Source organism: Echiichthys vipera, assembly GCF_963691815.1.
Source record: "Echiichthys vipera genome assembly, chromosome: 22".
NCBI lineage: Eukaryota > Metazoa > Chordata > Actinopteri > Perciformes > Trachinidae > Echiichthys > Echiichthys vipera.
The window spans coordinates 716,003-728,502 of NC_139847.1; the positions used below are offsets into that span (position 1 = coordinate 716,003).

The 12,500-nt window shown below is 50.7% G+C and overlaps 1 protein-coding gene across 1 annotated transcript in view; it reads right to left on the reverse strand.

Moving 5' to 3' along the window:
- LOC310963884 (uncharacterized protein) overlaps positions 1 to 12,500 on the reverse strand; it is a gene marked incomplete at both ends in the record, with an annotated part of 22,207 nt that overhangs the window by 3,336 nt on the left and 6,371 nt on the right. Inside the window, 16 exons of the mRNA XM_083936841.1 lie at positions 56 to 154; positions 253 to 405; positions 504 to 643; positions 1,506 to 1,593; positions 2,556 to 2,649; positions 2,762 to 2,881; positions 4,518 to 4,619; positions 4,726 to 4,774; positions 8,885 to 9,023; positions 9,117 to 9,238; positions 9,329 to 9,472; positions 9,549 to 9,635; positions 9,709 to 9,847; positions 9,962 to 10,034; positions 10,144 to 10,289; positions 11,536 to 11,638. Coding sequence (XP_083792967.1) covers positions 56 to 154; positions 253 to 405; positions 504 to 643; positions 1,506 to 1,593; positions 2,556 to 2,649; positions 2,762 to 2,881; positions 4,518 to 4,619; positions 4,726 to 4,774; positions 8,885 to 9,023; positions 9,117 to 9,238; positions 9,329 to 9,472; positions 9,549 to 9,635; positions 9,709 to 9,847; positions 9,962 to 10,034; positions 10,144 to 10,289; positions 11,536 to 11,638 — 1,798 coding nt within the window. The remainder of the gene's footprint in view (positions 1 to 55; positions 155 to 252; positions 406 to 503; positions 644 to 1,505; positions 1,594 to 2,555; positions 2,650 to 2,761; positions 2,882 to 4,517; positions 4,620 to 4,725; positions 4,775 to 8,884; positions 9,024 to 9,116; positions 9,239 to 9,328; positions 9,473 to 9,548; positions 9,636 to 9,708; positions 9,848 to 9,961; positions 10,035 to 10,143; positions 10,290 to 11,535; positions 11,639 to 12,500) is intronic.

Below are 12,500 nucleotides of genomic sequence, written 5' to 3' on the forward strand. Positions count from 1 at the left end.
GTGTGTGTGTGTGTGTGTGTGTGTGTGTGTGTGTGTGTGTGTGTGTGTGTGTTACCCAGGCTGGTGGACTCCATCCTGGACGCCGTGTTCACCGTGTCTCCAAACAAACAATAACGAGGCATCTTCGTCCCCACGACGCCGGCCACCACCGGCCCTGCACACACACACACACACACACACACACACACACACACGTTAAATAATATGTGTGTGTACCTGTGTGTGTGTGTGTGTGAGTGTGTGTGTGTGTACCTGAGTGTATCCCCGCTCGTATCTGCAGGTGTGTGTGTGGCTTGTGGGGGATCCTGAAGGTTCTGCAGACGCCCACCAGGTCCAGAGCCATGCTGGCGATCTCTGCGGCGTGGAGGATCCCGTTCTCCCGGGGCACGCCGGACACCACCATGTCTGCACGACCACGCCATGACATCATCATCAGCACGGAGACGGTTGTGTACGCTGTGTGTGTGTGTGTGTGTGTGTGTGTGTGTGTGTGTGTGTCTCACAGGCGTCTCCGATGGTTTCCACCTTGTAGACGTCGTAGTTGTCGATGATGTCATCAAAGGTCGTGTAGAGCTTGTTGAGGAAGTCCACGACCTGGTACGGCGTGCTGCTGCTGGACAGCTGCGTGAAGCCCACGATGTCACTGCACACACAACCACAGGTACACACACGCACTTCCTGTTTGTCCCACCTGAAGAAAACGCTCACTTCCTGTTTGTCCTGCCTAAAGAAGATGCTCACTTCCTGTTTGTCCTACCTGAAGAAGACGCTCACTTCCTGTCTGTCCTACCTGAAGAAGATGCTCACTTCCTGTGTGTCCTACCTGAAGACGCTCACTTCCTGTTTGTCCTACCTAACGAAGACGCTCACTTCCTGTGTGTCCTACCTGAAGAAGACGCTCACTTCCTGTTTGTCCTACCTGAAGAAGACGCTCACTTCCTGTGTGTCCTACCTGAAGAAGACGCTCACTTCCTGTCTGTCCTACCTGAAGAAGACGCTCACTTCCTGTCTGTCCTACCTGAAGAGGACGCTCACTTCCTGTCTGTCCTACCTGAAGAGGACGCTCACTTCCTGTCTGTCCTACCTGAAGAAGACGCTCACTTCCTGTGTGTCCTACCTGAAGAAGACGCTCACTTCCTGTTTGTCCTACCTGAAGAAGACGCTCACTTCCTGTGTGTCATACCTGAACAGGACGCTCACTTCCTGTTTGTCCTACCTGAAGTAGATGCTCACTTCCTGTGTGTCCTACCTGAAGACGCTCACTTCCTGTGTCCTACCTGATGAAGACGCTCACTTCCTGTTTGTCCTACCTGAAGAAGACGCTCACTTCCTGTGTGTCCTACCTGAAGAAGACGCTCACTTCCTGTTTGTCCTACCTGAAGAAGACGCTCACTTCCTGTGTGTCCTACCTGAAGAGGCTCACTTCCTGTGTGTCCTACCTGAAAAAGAGGTTCACTTCCTGTTTGTCCTACCTGAAGAAGACGCTCACTTCCTGTTTGTCCTACCTGAAGAAGATGGTGGCGCTGACGTAGCTCTGCGCCTCCATGGCTTTGCCCTGACGCAGGTCGTCGGCCACCTGTTTGGGGAGCATACCTGCAGACACACACCTGGACATTTAAGGACACTCTAGAGGACTCTGTCTCATGTTGTATCCATGTAAGGACACTCTAGGGGACACTGTATCATGTTGTATCCATGTAAGGACACTCTAGAGGACACTGTATCATGTTGTATCCATGTAAGGACACTCTAGAGGACACTTTTATCATGTTGTGTCCATGTAAGGAAACTCTAGAGGACACTTTATCATGTTTTATATCCATTTAAGGACACTCTAGAGGACTCTTTTATCATGTTGTATCCATGTAAGGACACTCTAGAGGACACTGTATCATGTTGTATCCATGTAAGGACACTCTAGAGGACTCTTTATCATGTTGTATCCATGTAAGGACACTCTAGAGGACACTGTATCATGTTGTATCCATGTAAGGACACTCTAGGGGACACTGTATAATGTTGTATCCATGTAAGGACACTCTAGAGGACACTGTATCATGTTGTATCCATGTAAGGACACTCTAGGGGACACTGTATCATGTTGTATCCATGTAAGGACACTCTAGGGGACACTGTATCATGTTGTATCCATGTAAGGACACTCTAGAGGACACTGTATCATGTTGTATCCATGTAAGGACACTCTAGAGGACACTGTATCATGTTGTATCCATGTAAGGACACTCTAGAGGACACTGTATCATGTTGTATCCATGTACGGACACTCTAGGGGACACTTTATCATGTTTTATGTATTTAAGGACACTCTAGAGGACACTGTATCATGTTGTATCCATGTAAGGACACTCTAGGGGACACTGTATCATGTTGTAACCATGTAAGGACACTCTAGGGGACACTGTATCATGTTGTATCCATGTAAGGACACTCTAGGGGACACTGTATCATGTTGTATCCATGTAAGGACACTCTAGGGGACACTGTATCATGTTGTATCCATGTAAGGACACTCTAGGGGACACTGTGTCACGTACTGTACAGCAGCCGGTCGGTCTTCTGCTTCTCCAGCATCAGGTCCTGCGTGCGCTCAGCGACCAGCACCTCCAGGTGTTTGCTGTACTTCTCCATCTGAAACAGAGAGGCGGTCCTCCGTGGTGATGATGTCATCATAAAGACAGGATATGACATCATCAGACAGTGATGTCACAGGTAAGGTGGCGTGCCCTCGGCGTGTCCTCACCAGGTTCATCATCATGTCCACCGGGCTGACTTTGATCGGGTTGATGCGATGGACGAACTTCTTGATCTGTTCGAAGGTGGGCCGGTGGGCGGGGCTACTGGAGCGGCAGCGCCGGATCAGCTACGGGAACACGCGGGGGACAGAGAGGTGAGCGAGGACGACACCGGGACAGAGGACAACACCGGGACAGAGGACGGCACCGGGACAGAGGACGGCACCGGGACGGAGGACGACACCGGACAGAGGACGACACCGGGACAGAGGACGTCACCGGGACAGAGGACGACACCGGGACAGAGGACGACACCGGGACGGAGGACGACACGGGACGGAGGACGACACCGGGACAGAGGACGTCACCGGGACAGAGGACGTCACAGGACAGAGGGCGTCACCGGGACAGAGGACGTCACCGGGACAGAGGACGTCACCGGGACAGAGGACGACACCGGGACAGAGGACGACACCGGGACGGAGGACGACACGGGACAGAGGACGTCACCGGGACAGAGGACGACACCGGGACAGAGGACGACACCGGGACAGAGGACGACACCGGGACAGAGGACGTCACCGGGACAGAGGACGACACCGGGACAGAGGACAACACCGGGACAGAGGGCGTCACCGGGACAGAGGGCGTCACCGGGACAGAGGACAGAGGGCGTCACCGGGACAGAGGACGTCACCGGGACAGAGGACGACACCGGGACAGAGGGCGTCACCGGGACAGAGGACGTCACCGGGACAGAGGACGACACAGGACAGAGGACGTCACCGGGACAGAGGACGACACCGGGACAGAGGACGTCACCGGGACAGAGGACGTCACCGGGACAGAGGACGACACCGGGACAGAGGACAACACCGGGACAGAGGGCGTCACCGGGACAGAGGACGTCACGGGGACAGAGGACGTCACAGGACAGAGGACGTCACCGGGACAGAGGACGACACCGGGACAGAGGACGACACGGGGACAGAGGACGTCACAGGACAGAGGACGTCACCGGGACAGAGGACGTCACAGGACAGAGGACGACACCGGGACAGAGGACGTCACAGGGACAGAGGACGTCACCGGGACAGAGGACGACACCGGGACAGAGGACGTCACAGGACAGAGGACGACACAGGGACAGAGGACGTCACCACGACAGAGGACGTCACCGGGACAGAGGACGACACCGGGACAGAGGACGACACCGGGACAGAGGACGTCACCGGGACAGAGGACGACACCGGGACAGAGGACGTCACCGGGACAGAGGACGACACCGGGACAGAGGACGACACTGGGACAGAGGACAGAGGACGTCACAGGACAGAGGACGACACCGGGACAGAGGGCGTCACAGGGACAGAGGACGACACTGGGACAGAGGACGACACCACGACAGAGGACGACACCGGGACAGAGGACGACACCGGGACAGAGGACGACAGAGGACAGAGGACGACACGGGGACAGAGGGCGTCACCGGGACAGAGGACGTCACCGGGACAGAGGACGTCACCGGGACAGAGGACGACACCGGGACAGAGGACGACACCGAGACAGAGGACGTCACCGGGACAGAGGACGTCACCGGGACAGAGGACGTCACCGGGACAGAGGACGACACAGGACAGAGGACGACACCGAGACAGAGGACGACACCGGGACAGAGGACGTCACCGGGACAGAGGACGTCACCGGGACAGAGGACGTCACCGGGACAGAGGACGACACCGGGACAGAGGACGGTGGACTCACCTCCACGTAGTCGGCGGGACACGGACACGTGCTGTCCGCTTTACTGGCGATCAGCTCCGGGAGAGGAGGACACCAGGCGCTCTCCACGCTCGACTCGTCCGCCTGCAGAGGGTCGTTTGTTTGTTTGTTTGTTTGTTTGTTTGTTTGTTTGTTTGTTTAAACAGAGACAGAAAAGACACGACCACAGCCGAGACAGAGACAGACTCACGGGGACGGGGTCGCTGCGAGTGGCGATCTCCAGCAGGATGATGGAATAACTGGGAACAGACAGACGTTTAAGGACACTCTAGAGGACACTGTCTCCTGTTTTATGTATTTAAGGACACTCTAGAGGACACTGTATCATGTTTTACCCATTTAAGGACACTCTAGAGGACACTTTATCATGTTTTACCCATTTAAGGACACTCTAGAGGACACTTTATCATGCTGTATCCATGTAAGGACACTCTAGGGGACACTGTATCATGTTGTATCCATGTAAGGACACTCTAGAGGACACTGTATCATGTTGTATCCATTTAAGGACACTCTAGAGGACACTATCATATTTGACCCATGTAAGGACACTCTAGAGGACACTATCATGTTTTATTCATGTAAGGACACTCTAGAGGACACTATCATGTTTTACCCATGTAAAGACACTCTAGAGGACACTTTATCATGGTTTATGTATTTAAGGACACTCTAGAGGACACTTTATCATGTTTAATCCATTTACGGACACTCTAGGGGACACTGTATCATGTTGTATCCATGTAAGGACACTCTAGGGGACACTGTATCATGATGTATCCATGTAAGGACACTCTAGAGGACACTTTACCACGTTTTGTCCATGTAAGGACACTCTAGAGGACACTATCATGTTGTATATCCATTTAAGAACACTCTAGAGGACACTGTATCATGGTTTATCCATGTAAGGACACTCTAGAGGACACTATCATGTTTTATGTATTTAAGGACACTCTAGAGGACACTTTATCATGGTTTATCCATTTATGAACACTCTAGAGGACACTTTATCACGTTTTATGTATTTAAGGACACTCTAGAGGACACTTTATCATGGTTTATCCATGTAAGGACACTCTAGAGGACTGTATCATGTTTTACCCATGTAAGGACACTCTAGAGGACACTGTATGATGTTTTACCCATTTAAGGACACTCTAGAGGACACTATCATGTTTTATGAATGTAAGGACACTCTAGAGGACACTATCATGTTTTATGAATGTAAGGAGACTCTAGAGGACACTGTATCATGTTTTATGTATTTAAGGACACTCTAGAGGACACTGTATCATGTTGTATCCATTTAAGGACACTCTAGAGGACACTGTATCATGTTGTATCCATGTAAGGACACTCTAGAGGACACTTTATCATGGTTTATGTATTTAAGGACACTCTAGGGGACACTATCATGTTGTATCCATGTAAGGACACTCTAGAGGACACTTTATCATGTTGTATCCATGTAAGGACACTCTAGAGGACACTGTATCATGTTGTATCCATGTAAGGACACTCTAGAGGACACTTTATCATGGTTTATGTATTTAAGGACACTCTAGAGGACACTGTATCATGTTGTATCCATGTAACGACACTCTAGAGGACACTGTATCATGTTGTATCCATTTAAGGACACTCTAGAGGACACTATCATGTTTGACCCATGTAAGGACACTCTAGAGGACACTATCATGTTTTATCCATGTAAGGACACTCTAGAGGACACTATCATGTTTTACCCATGTAAAGACACTCTAGAGGACACTTTATCATGGTTTATGTATTTAAGGACACTCTAGAGGACACTTTATCATGTTTTACCCATTTAAGGACACTCTATAGAGGACACTGTATCATGTTTAATCCATTTACGGACACTCTAGGGGACACTGTATCATGTTGTATCCATGTAAGGACACTCTAGGGGACACTGTATCATGATGTATCCATGTAAGGACACTCTAGAGGACACTTTACCACGTTTTGTCCATGTAAGGACACTCTAGAGGACACTATCATGTTGTATATCCATTTAAGAACACTCTAGAGGACACTGTATCATGGTTTATCCATGTAAGGACACTCTAGAGGACACTATCATGTTTTATGTATTTAAGGACACTCTAGAGGACACTTTATCATGGTTTATCCATTTATGAACACTCTAGAGGACACTTTATCACGTTTTATGTATTTAAGGACACTCTAGAGGACACTTTATCATGGTTTATCCATGTAAGGACACTCTAGAGGACTGTATCATGTTTTACCCATGTAAGGACACTCTAGAGGACACTGTATGATGTTTTACCCATTTAAGGACACTCTAGAGGACACTATCATGTTTTATGAATGTAAGGACACTCTAGAGGACACTATCATGTTTTATGAATGTAAGGAGACTCTAGAGGACACTGTATCATGTTTTATGTATTTAAGGACACTCTAGAGGACACTGTATCATGTTGTATCCATTTAAGGACACTCTAGAGGACACTGTATCATGTTGTATCCATGTAAGGACACTCTAGAGGACACTTTATCATGGTTTATGTATTTAAGGACACTCTAGGGGACACTATCATGTTGTATCCATGTAAGGACACTCTAGAGGACACTTTATCATGTTGTATCCATGTAAGGACACTCTAGAGGACACTGTATCATGTTGTATCCATGTAAGGACACTCTAGAGGACACTTTATCATGGTTTATGTATTTAAGGACACTCTAGAGGACACTGTATCATGTTGTATCCATGTAACGACACTCTAGAGGACACTGTATCATGTTGTATCCATTTAAGGACACTCTAGAGGACACTATCATGTTTGACCCATGTAAGGACACTCTAGAGGACACTATCATGTTTTATCCATGTAAGGACACTCTAGAGGACACTATCATGTTTTACCCATGTAAAGACACTCTAGAGGACACTTTATCATGGTTTATGTATGTAAGGACACTCTAGAGGACACTGTATCATGTTTAATCCATTTACGGACACTCTAGGGGACACTGTATCATGTTGTATCCATGTAAGGACACTCTAGGGGACACTGTATCATGATGTATCCATGTAACGACACTCTAGAGGACACTGTATCATGTTGTATCCATTTAAGGACACTCTAGAGGACACTATCATGTTTGACCCATGTAAGGACACTCTAGAGGACACTATCATGTTTTATCCATGTAAGGACACTCTTGAGGACACTATCATGTTTTACCCATGTAAAGACACTCTAGAGGACACTTTATCATGGTTTATGTATTTAAGGACACTCTAGAGGACACTTTATCATGTTTTACCCATTTAAGGACACTCTATAGAGGACACTGTATCATGTTTAATCCATTTACGGACACTCTAGGGGACACTGTATCATGTTGTATCCATGTAAGGACACTCTAGGGGACACTGTATCATGATGTATCCATGTAAGGACACTCTAGAGGACACTTTACCACGTTTTGTCCATGTAAGGACACTCTAGAGGACACTATCATGTTGTATATCCATTTAAGAACACTCTAGAGGACACTGTATCATGGTTTATCCATGTAAGGACACTCTAGAGGACACTATCATGTTTTATGTATTTAAGGACACTCTAGAGGACACTTTATCATGGTTTATCCATTTATGAACACTCTAGAGGACACTTTATCACGTTTTATGTATTTAAGGACACTCTAGAGGACACTTTATCATGGTTTATCCATGTAAGGACACTCTAGAGGACTGTATCATGTTTTACCCATGTAAGGACACTCTAGAGGACACTGTATGATGTTTTACCCATTTAAGGACACTCTAGAGGACACTATCATGTTTTATGAATGTAAGGACACTCTAGAGGACACTATCATGTTTTATGAATGTAAGGAGACTCTAGAGGACACTGTATCATGTTTTATGTATTTAAGGACACTCTAGAGGACACTGTATCATGTTGTATCCATTTAAGGACACTCTAGAGGACACTGTATCATGTTGTATCCATGTAAGGACACTCTAGAGGACACTTTATCATGGTTTATGTATTTAAGGACACTCTAGGGGACACTATCATGTTGTATCCATGTAAGGACACTCTAGAGGACACTTTATCATGTTGTATCCATGTAAGGACACTCTAGAGGACACTGTATCATGTTGTATCCATGTAAGGACACTCTAGAGGACACTTTATCATGGTTTATGTATTTAAGGACACTCTAGAGGACACTGTATGATGTTTTACCCATTTGAGGACACTCTAGAGGACACTTTTATCATGTTGTATCCATGTAAGGACACTCTAGGGGACACACGTTTGGTGTTGGTGTACCTGAACACGTCTCCGGCCAGCGTGGGCTCCAGGTTGGAGTTGTTGAACTCGGGCGGCATGTACACCTCCAGGAGCCTCTGCTGATAGGTGGAGAGAGGCTCCGCCCCGTCGTCCCTGCGGAAGGTGCTGAGGCCGTAATCTGACGGACGGACGGACGGACGACAGCGGTTAGAGCCGGGTCTCTAACCGGGTCCCCGCTGCCGTTAACGTCAGTGCGGATTAAAACACTTGCCTGTGATTTTGCAAACCCAGCGGTCGTCCAACACGCAGTTCAGGGACGTGAGCCGGCCGTGGCAGATCTTGTGGTGGTGGAGGTACGCGACGCCTCTGGCGATGTCCGTGGCGAAGGAGAACCTGCAGCGCGGACATCAAACCGGGATTATTCATGCATTCATGCATTAACGTTTGTGTGTGAGACCTTCGCTCCGATGCTGACGCGTGTACCTGAAGCCCCAGTTCAGCGGGATCTCCTCGTTAAGGAGGACGTCGTTGAGGCTTCCTTTCGGGCAGTACTCCGTTACTATGGCGACGTCCGGAGCCTCAACACACCCGCCGATGAACTTGCACAGGTTCGGGTGATCGAGCTCCCTGGAGACAGAGAGAGAGAGTCAACGAAGCGTCCGTACGCCGTACGCCTGTGACGCAGCGCAGGAAGGACCCTTACCGGACTTGTTTGACCTCCTGCCGCACGGTTTTGGACAGAGAGAAGGTCTTGGTGTGGATCCTCTTGATGGCGACCGTCCGGCCGTCGCTGCACGGACAAACACACGTTAACACACACACGAGTTCACACGTGAGGTTCATTTAAAAAAAGGGCGTCGTACTAAATCCCCGTGCAGGTGAACGGCGTCTTCCGGGCGCCCGGTTGACTCATGTAGCAGCTGAGAGCCGTCACGCAGCTGGTGTTGCTGTCGCTGTTGCCCACGGGGACGCTCATCACGCTGCCCAGGCGAGGGTCGTGATCTACGGAGAGAGGTGCAACACCTGAGTCAGCTGATCGGAGCGAAACAGGAAGTCAGACTCAGATCTGTCAGACCTCTCGGGAGCAGTTTGCAGCAGATTCAGCGGCGTCCGCACCTTGTTTGATCTTGGAGAAGTCGATGATCCAGCTCTCGTCCCACAGCAGCTTCTGCTTCTGGTACCGCAGCCACTGAACGCACACGCACACGCACACGCACACGCACACGCACACGTTAGGTTTGTAATCACGGCGTCGCTCTGATCTACGGTGTGTGTGTCAGTGTTCTGCGAGTTCTCACCACGGCGGTCAGAGCGACGCAGAGGCACAGCAGGCTGAGCGGCAGGCCGATCGCCATCTTGGTGGTCGGGGTCATCGGGCATTCACCGCAGTCGGCCGGGCAGGTGGAACAAAGCTCCGCCTCCTCACAGACGCCGTCTCCGCAAACTTAGAAGACAAGAGGAGCCTGGGTGTGTTTTTGGAGTAACCGGAACAACAATGAGCCCAAACCTGCGTCGCTAATGTACGCCGCGAAACACCGGCGTCTGATGCCCGAACACAAACACCGCTGACTGATACCTAAATATGAGCGAGACCAGGGCCCGTCCGTGTTTGGAGTTTAAACGGGCGCCTTGGCGGTCAACCATGAGCCTTGATGTCGCCCCTCCCCCTCTTGTGTCGACTCATTTCCTGTCGTTTCTCGACTGTTGCCTCGTGGTCGTGGATGGTCAGACGGTGGTCGACCGGTGGCGTCCGTGGTGCTGTGGTTCTTGTACCGGACTGTTCGGGGGCAAAGAGGAGCTGAGCCCGTCAGAAGGACTCGGTTCAGAGGTGAATCTACACTCGGACTCCCACGTGTGGCCGGACAGAGTCAGTCGGAGTGGTCTGGCGTCTGATCCGAGCTCCTCTTGGACTCAACACAGAACCCACCGGAGGGACGAGGGGCTGGAGGATGTTCAGGCAACCACCGGCACTCCAGACCCAGAGACATGACCGAGGACTTGAGGTGGATTCAAACCTCCGGATCCAGACTAAACTCATCCGTCCGTTCCCCTTCACCCCTCCGTCCTGTTTCTAGGTTGTCATGGTTACCAACTCATCCTGTAGAGGGCAGAGCCGTGCCACAGATTACCGGCATCGACCATCACAAACATGGCGTCTGCAGAGGAGAGGATTCTGCTGTTTGTCGTCTGAAAACCCCTAAAAAGTGAAACCACTGAGTGAAAACCGAGCTGGACGTCCTGAACTTCTGTCCCGGCTGGTTTTACACCTCTGTTCGTCCCGACGCCCCGGCGCGCTCGCATCCACGGTCGGTGGATGACCCCCTCAGCTACTCACAGATGTTCTCCAAAAGCTCCAGTTCCTCCTCTCTTCTTCTTCTTCTTCTTCTTCCTCTTCTTCTTCTTCTTCTTCTTCTTCGTTGATTTGTTTGCGGATGCTTGGACTGACTCTGTCCTGGCGCGTGATTCCCGGTGGCGTCGCTCCGTTCTGTCCGGATCCTCTGGGAATCGACCTCTGGGACCGGACGAACGGCTCCGTATCCGTACTCGCCGCGTGGCCCTTTAAGGGACGGATTCTTCTAAACTAAACTTTGAGCTGCTTCTGTCGCTGCTTCTGTCGCCTGTGCTCCGAGACTCTGAGACCTTTGTCGCTGTTTCTGTCTTTCCTGTCGTGTGCGGCGACGTGACCTTACCTACAGCAGGCTGCACGTTGCTCTTGGCCTCCAGAGCAACCTGCATGCGTCCGACTCGTATGTGAGCGATGAGCGAGGTCAAGCCGGCGTGGACCAGAACCACCTGCGGGACAGAGACACCGGGTCACCGGGTCACTCGTGACTCAAGACGTGAGAATTCACAAAGAGGCAGAAACATCGGGGATATAAAGACGTGTGTCGTCTGCATATTAACGTGTCTTTTTACCGACAGTTAAGAAACATCAGGGCGCACTCACGCTGTTCCTCCGCACCGCGCCAAAACCATTTTAAGCCTAGTGCGTTTGACCAGTGTGAGTGCAACCGTACCACGTCTAGGAGCGGCACGCTTGCCGTCCACGGCCCGTTTGGGAGAGGTGGGCTTTAGTAAAGCACGTTTGCACGTGTACGAGCACGAGCGTGCGCACGTGTACGAGCACGAGGCCTACGGCGGTTCTGAGGTCATTTCCTGTGCGCCTGTTGGGACGTAGAAAAAAGAAGGAGGGACCATGCGCGGACATTTCAAACAATGGCGGTGAAAGGTTCACGTTGGTGTGATGCGGAGGTGGAGTGTTTACTGCAGATTTGGTCGATGAAAAGATTCAAAAACAGTCGACAAGACGCACAAAAACTCCGAGGTCTACGGAAAGATCTGGAAACAAAGCCACGCATCGCCATGACGTCATCAATGCGTGTGACGTGTTACGGCGTGATGACGTATAGGCAGCAAGAAGCATTCTCCGAGGCCCAGGTAGTGTGAGTACAAACGGGCCTGGAGGGGGGGACAAGGACCCTAAAGCACGGGGCACGGGACGCACGCACAGTGGGAGGGCGCCCTAACCTGTGACGGAGGCACAGTGGGAGGGCGCTCTAACCTGTGACGGAGGCACAGTGGGAGGGCGCTCTAACCTGTGACGGAGGCACAGTGGGAGGGCGCTCTAACCTGTGACGGAGGCACAGTGGGAGGG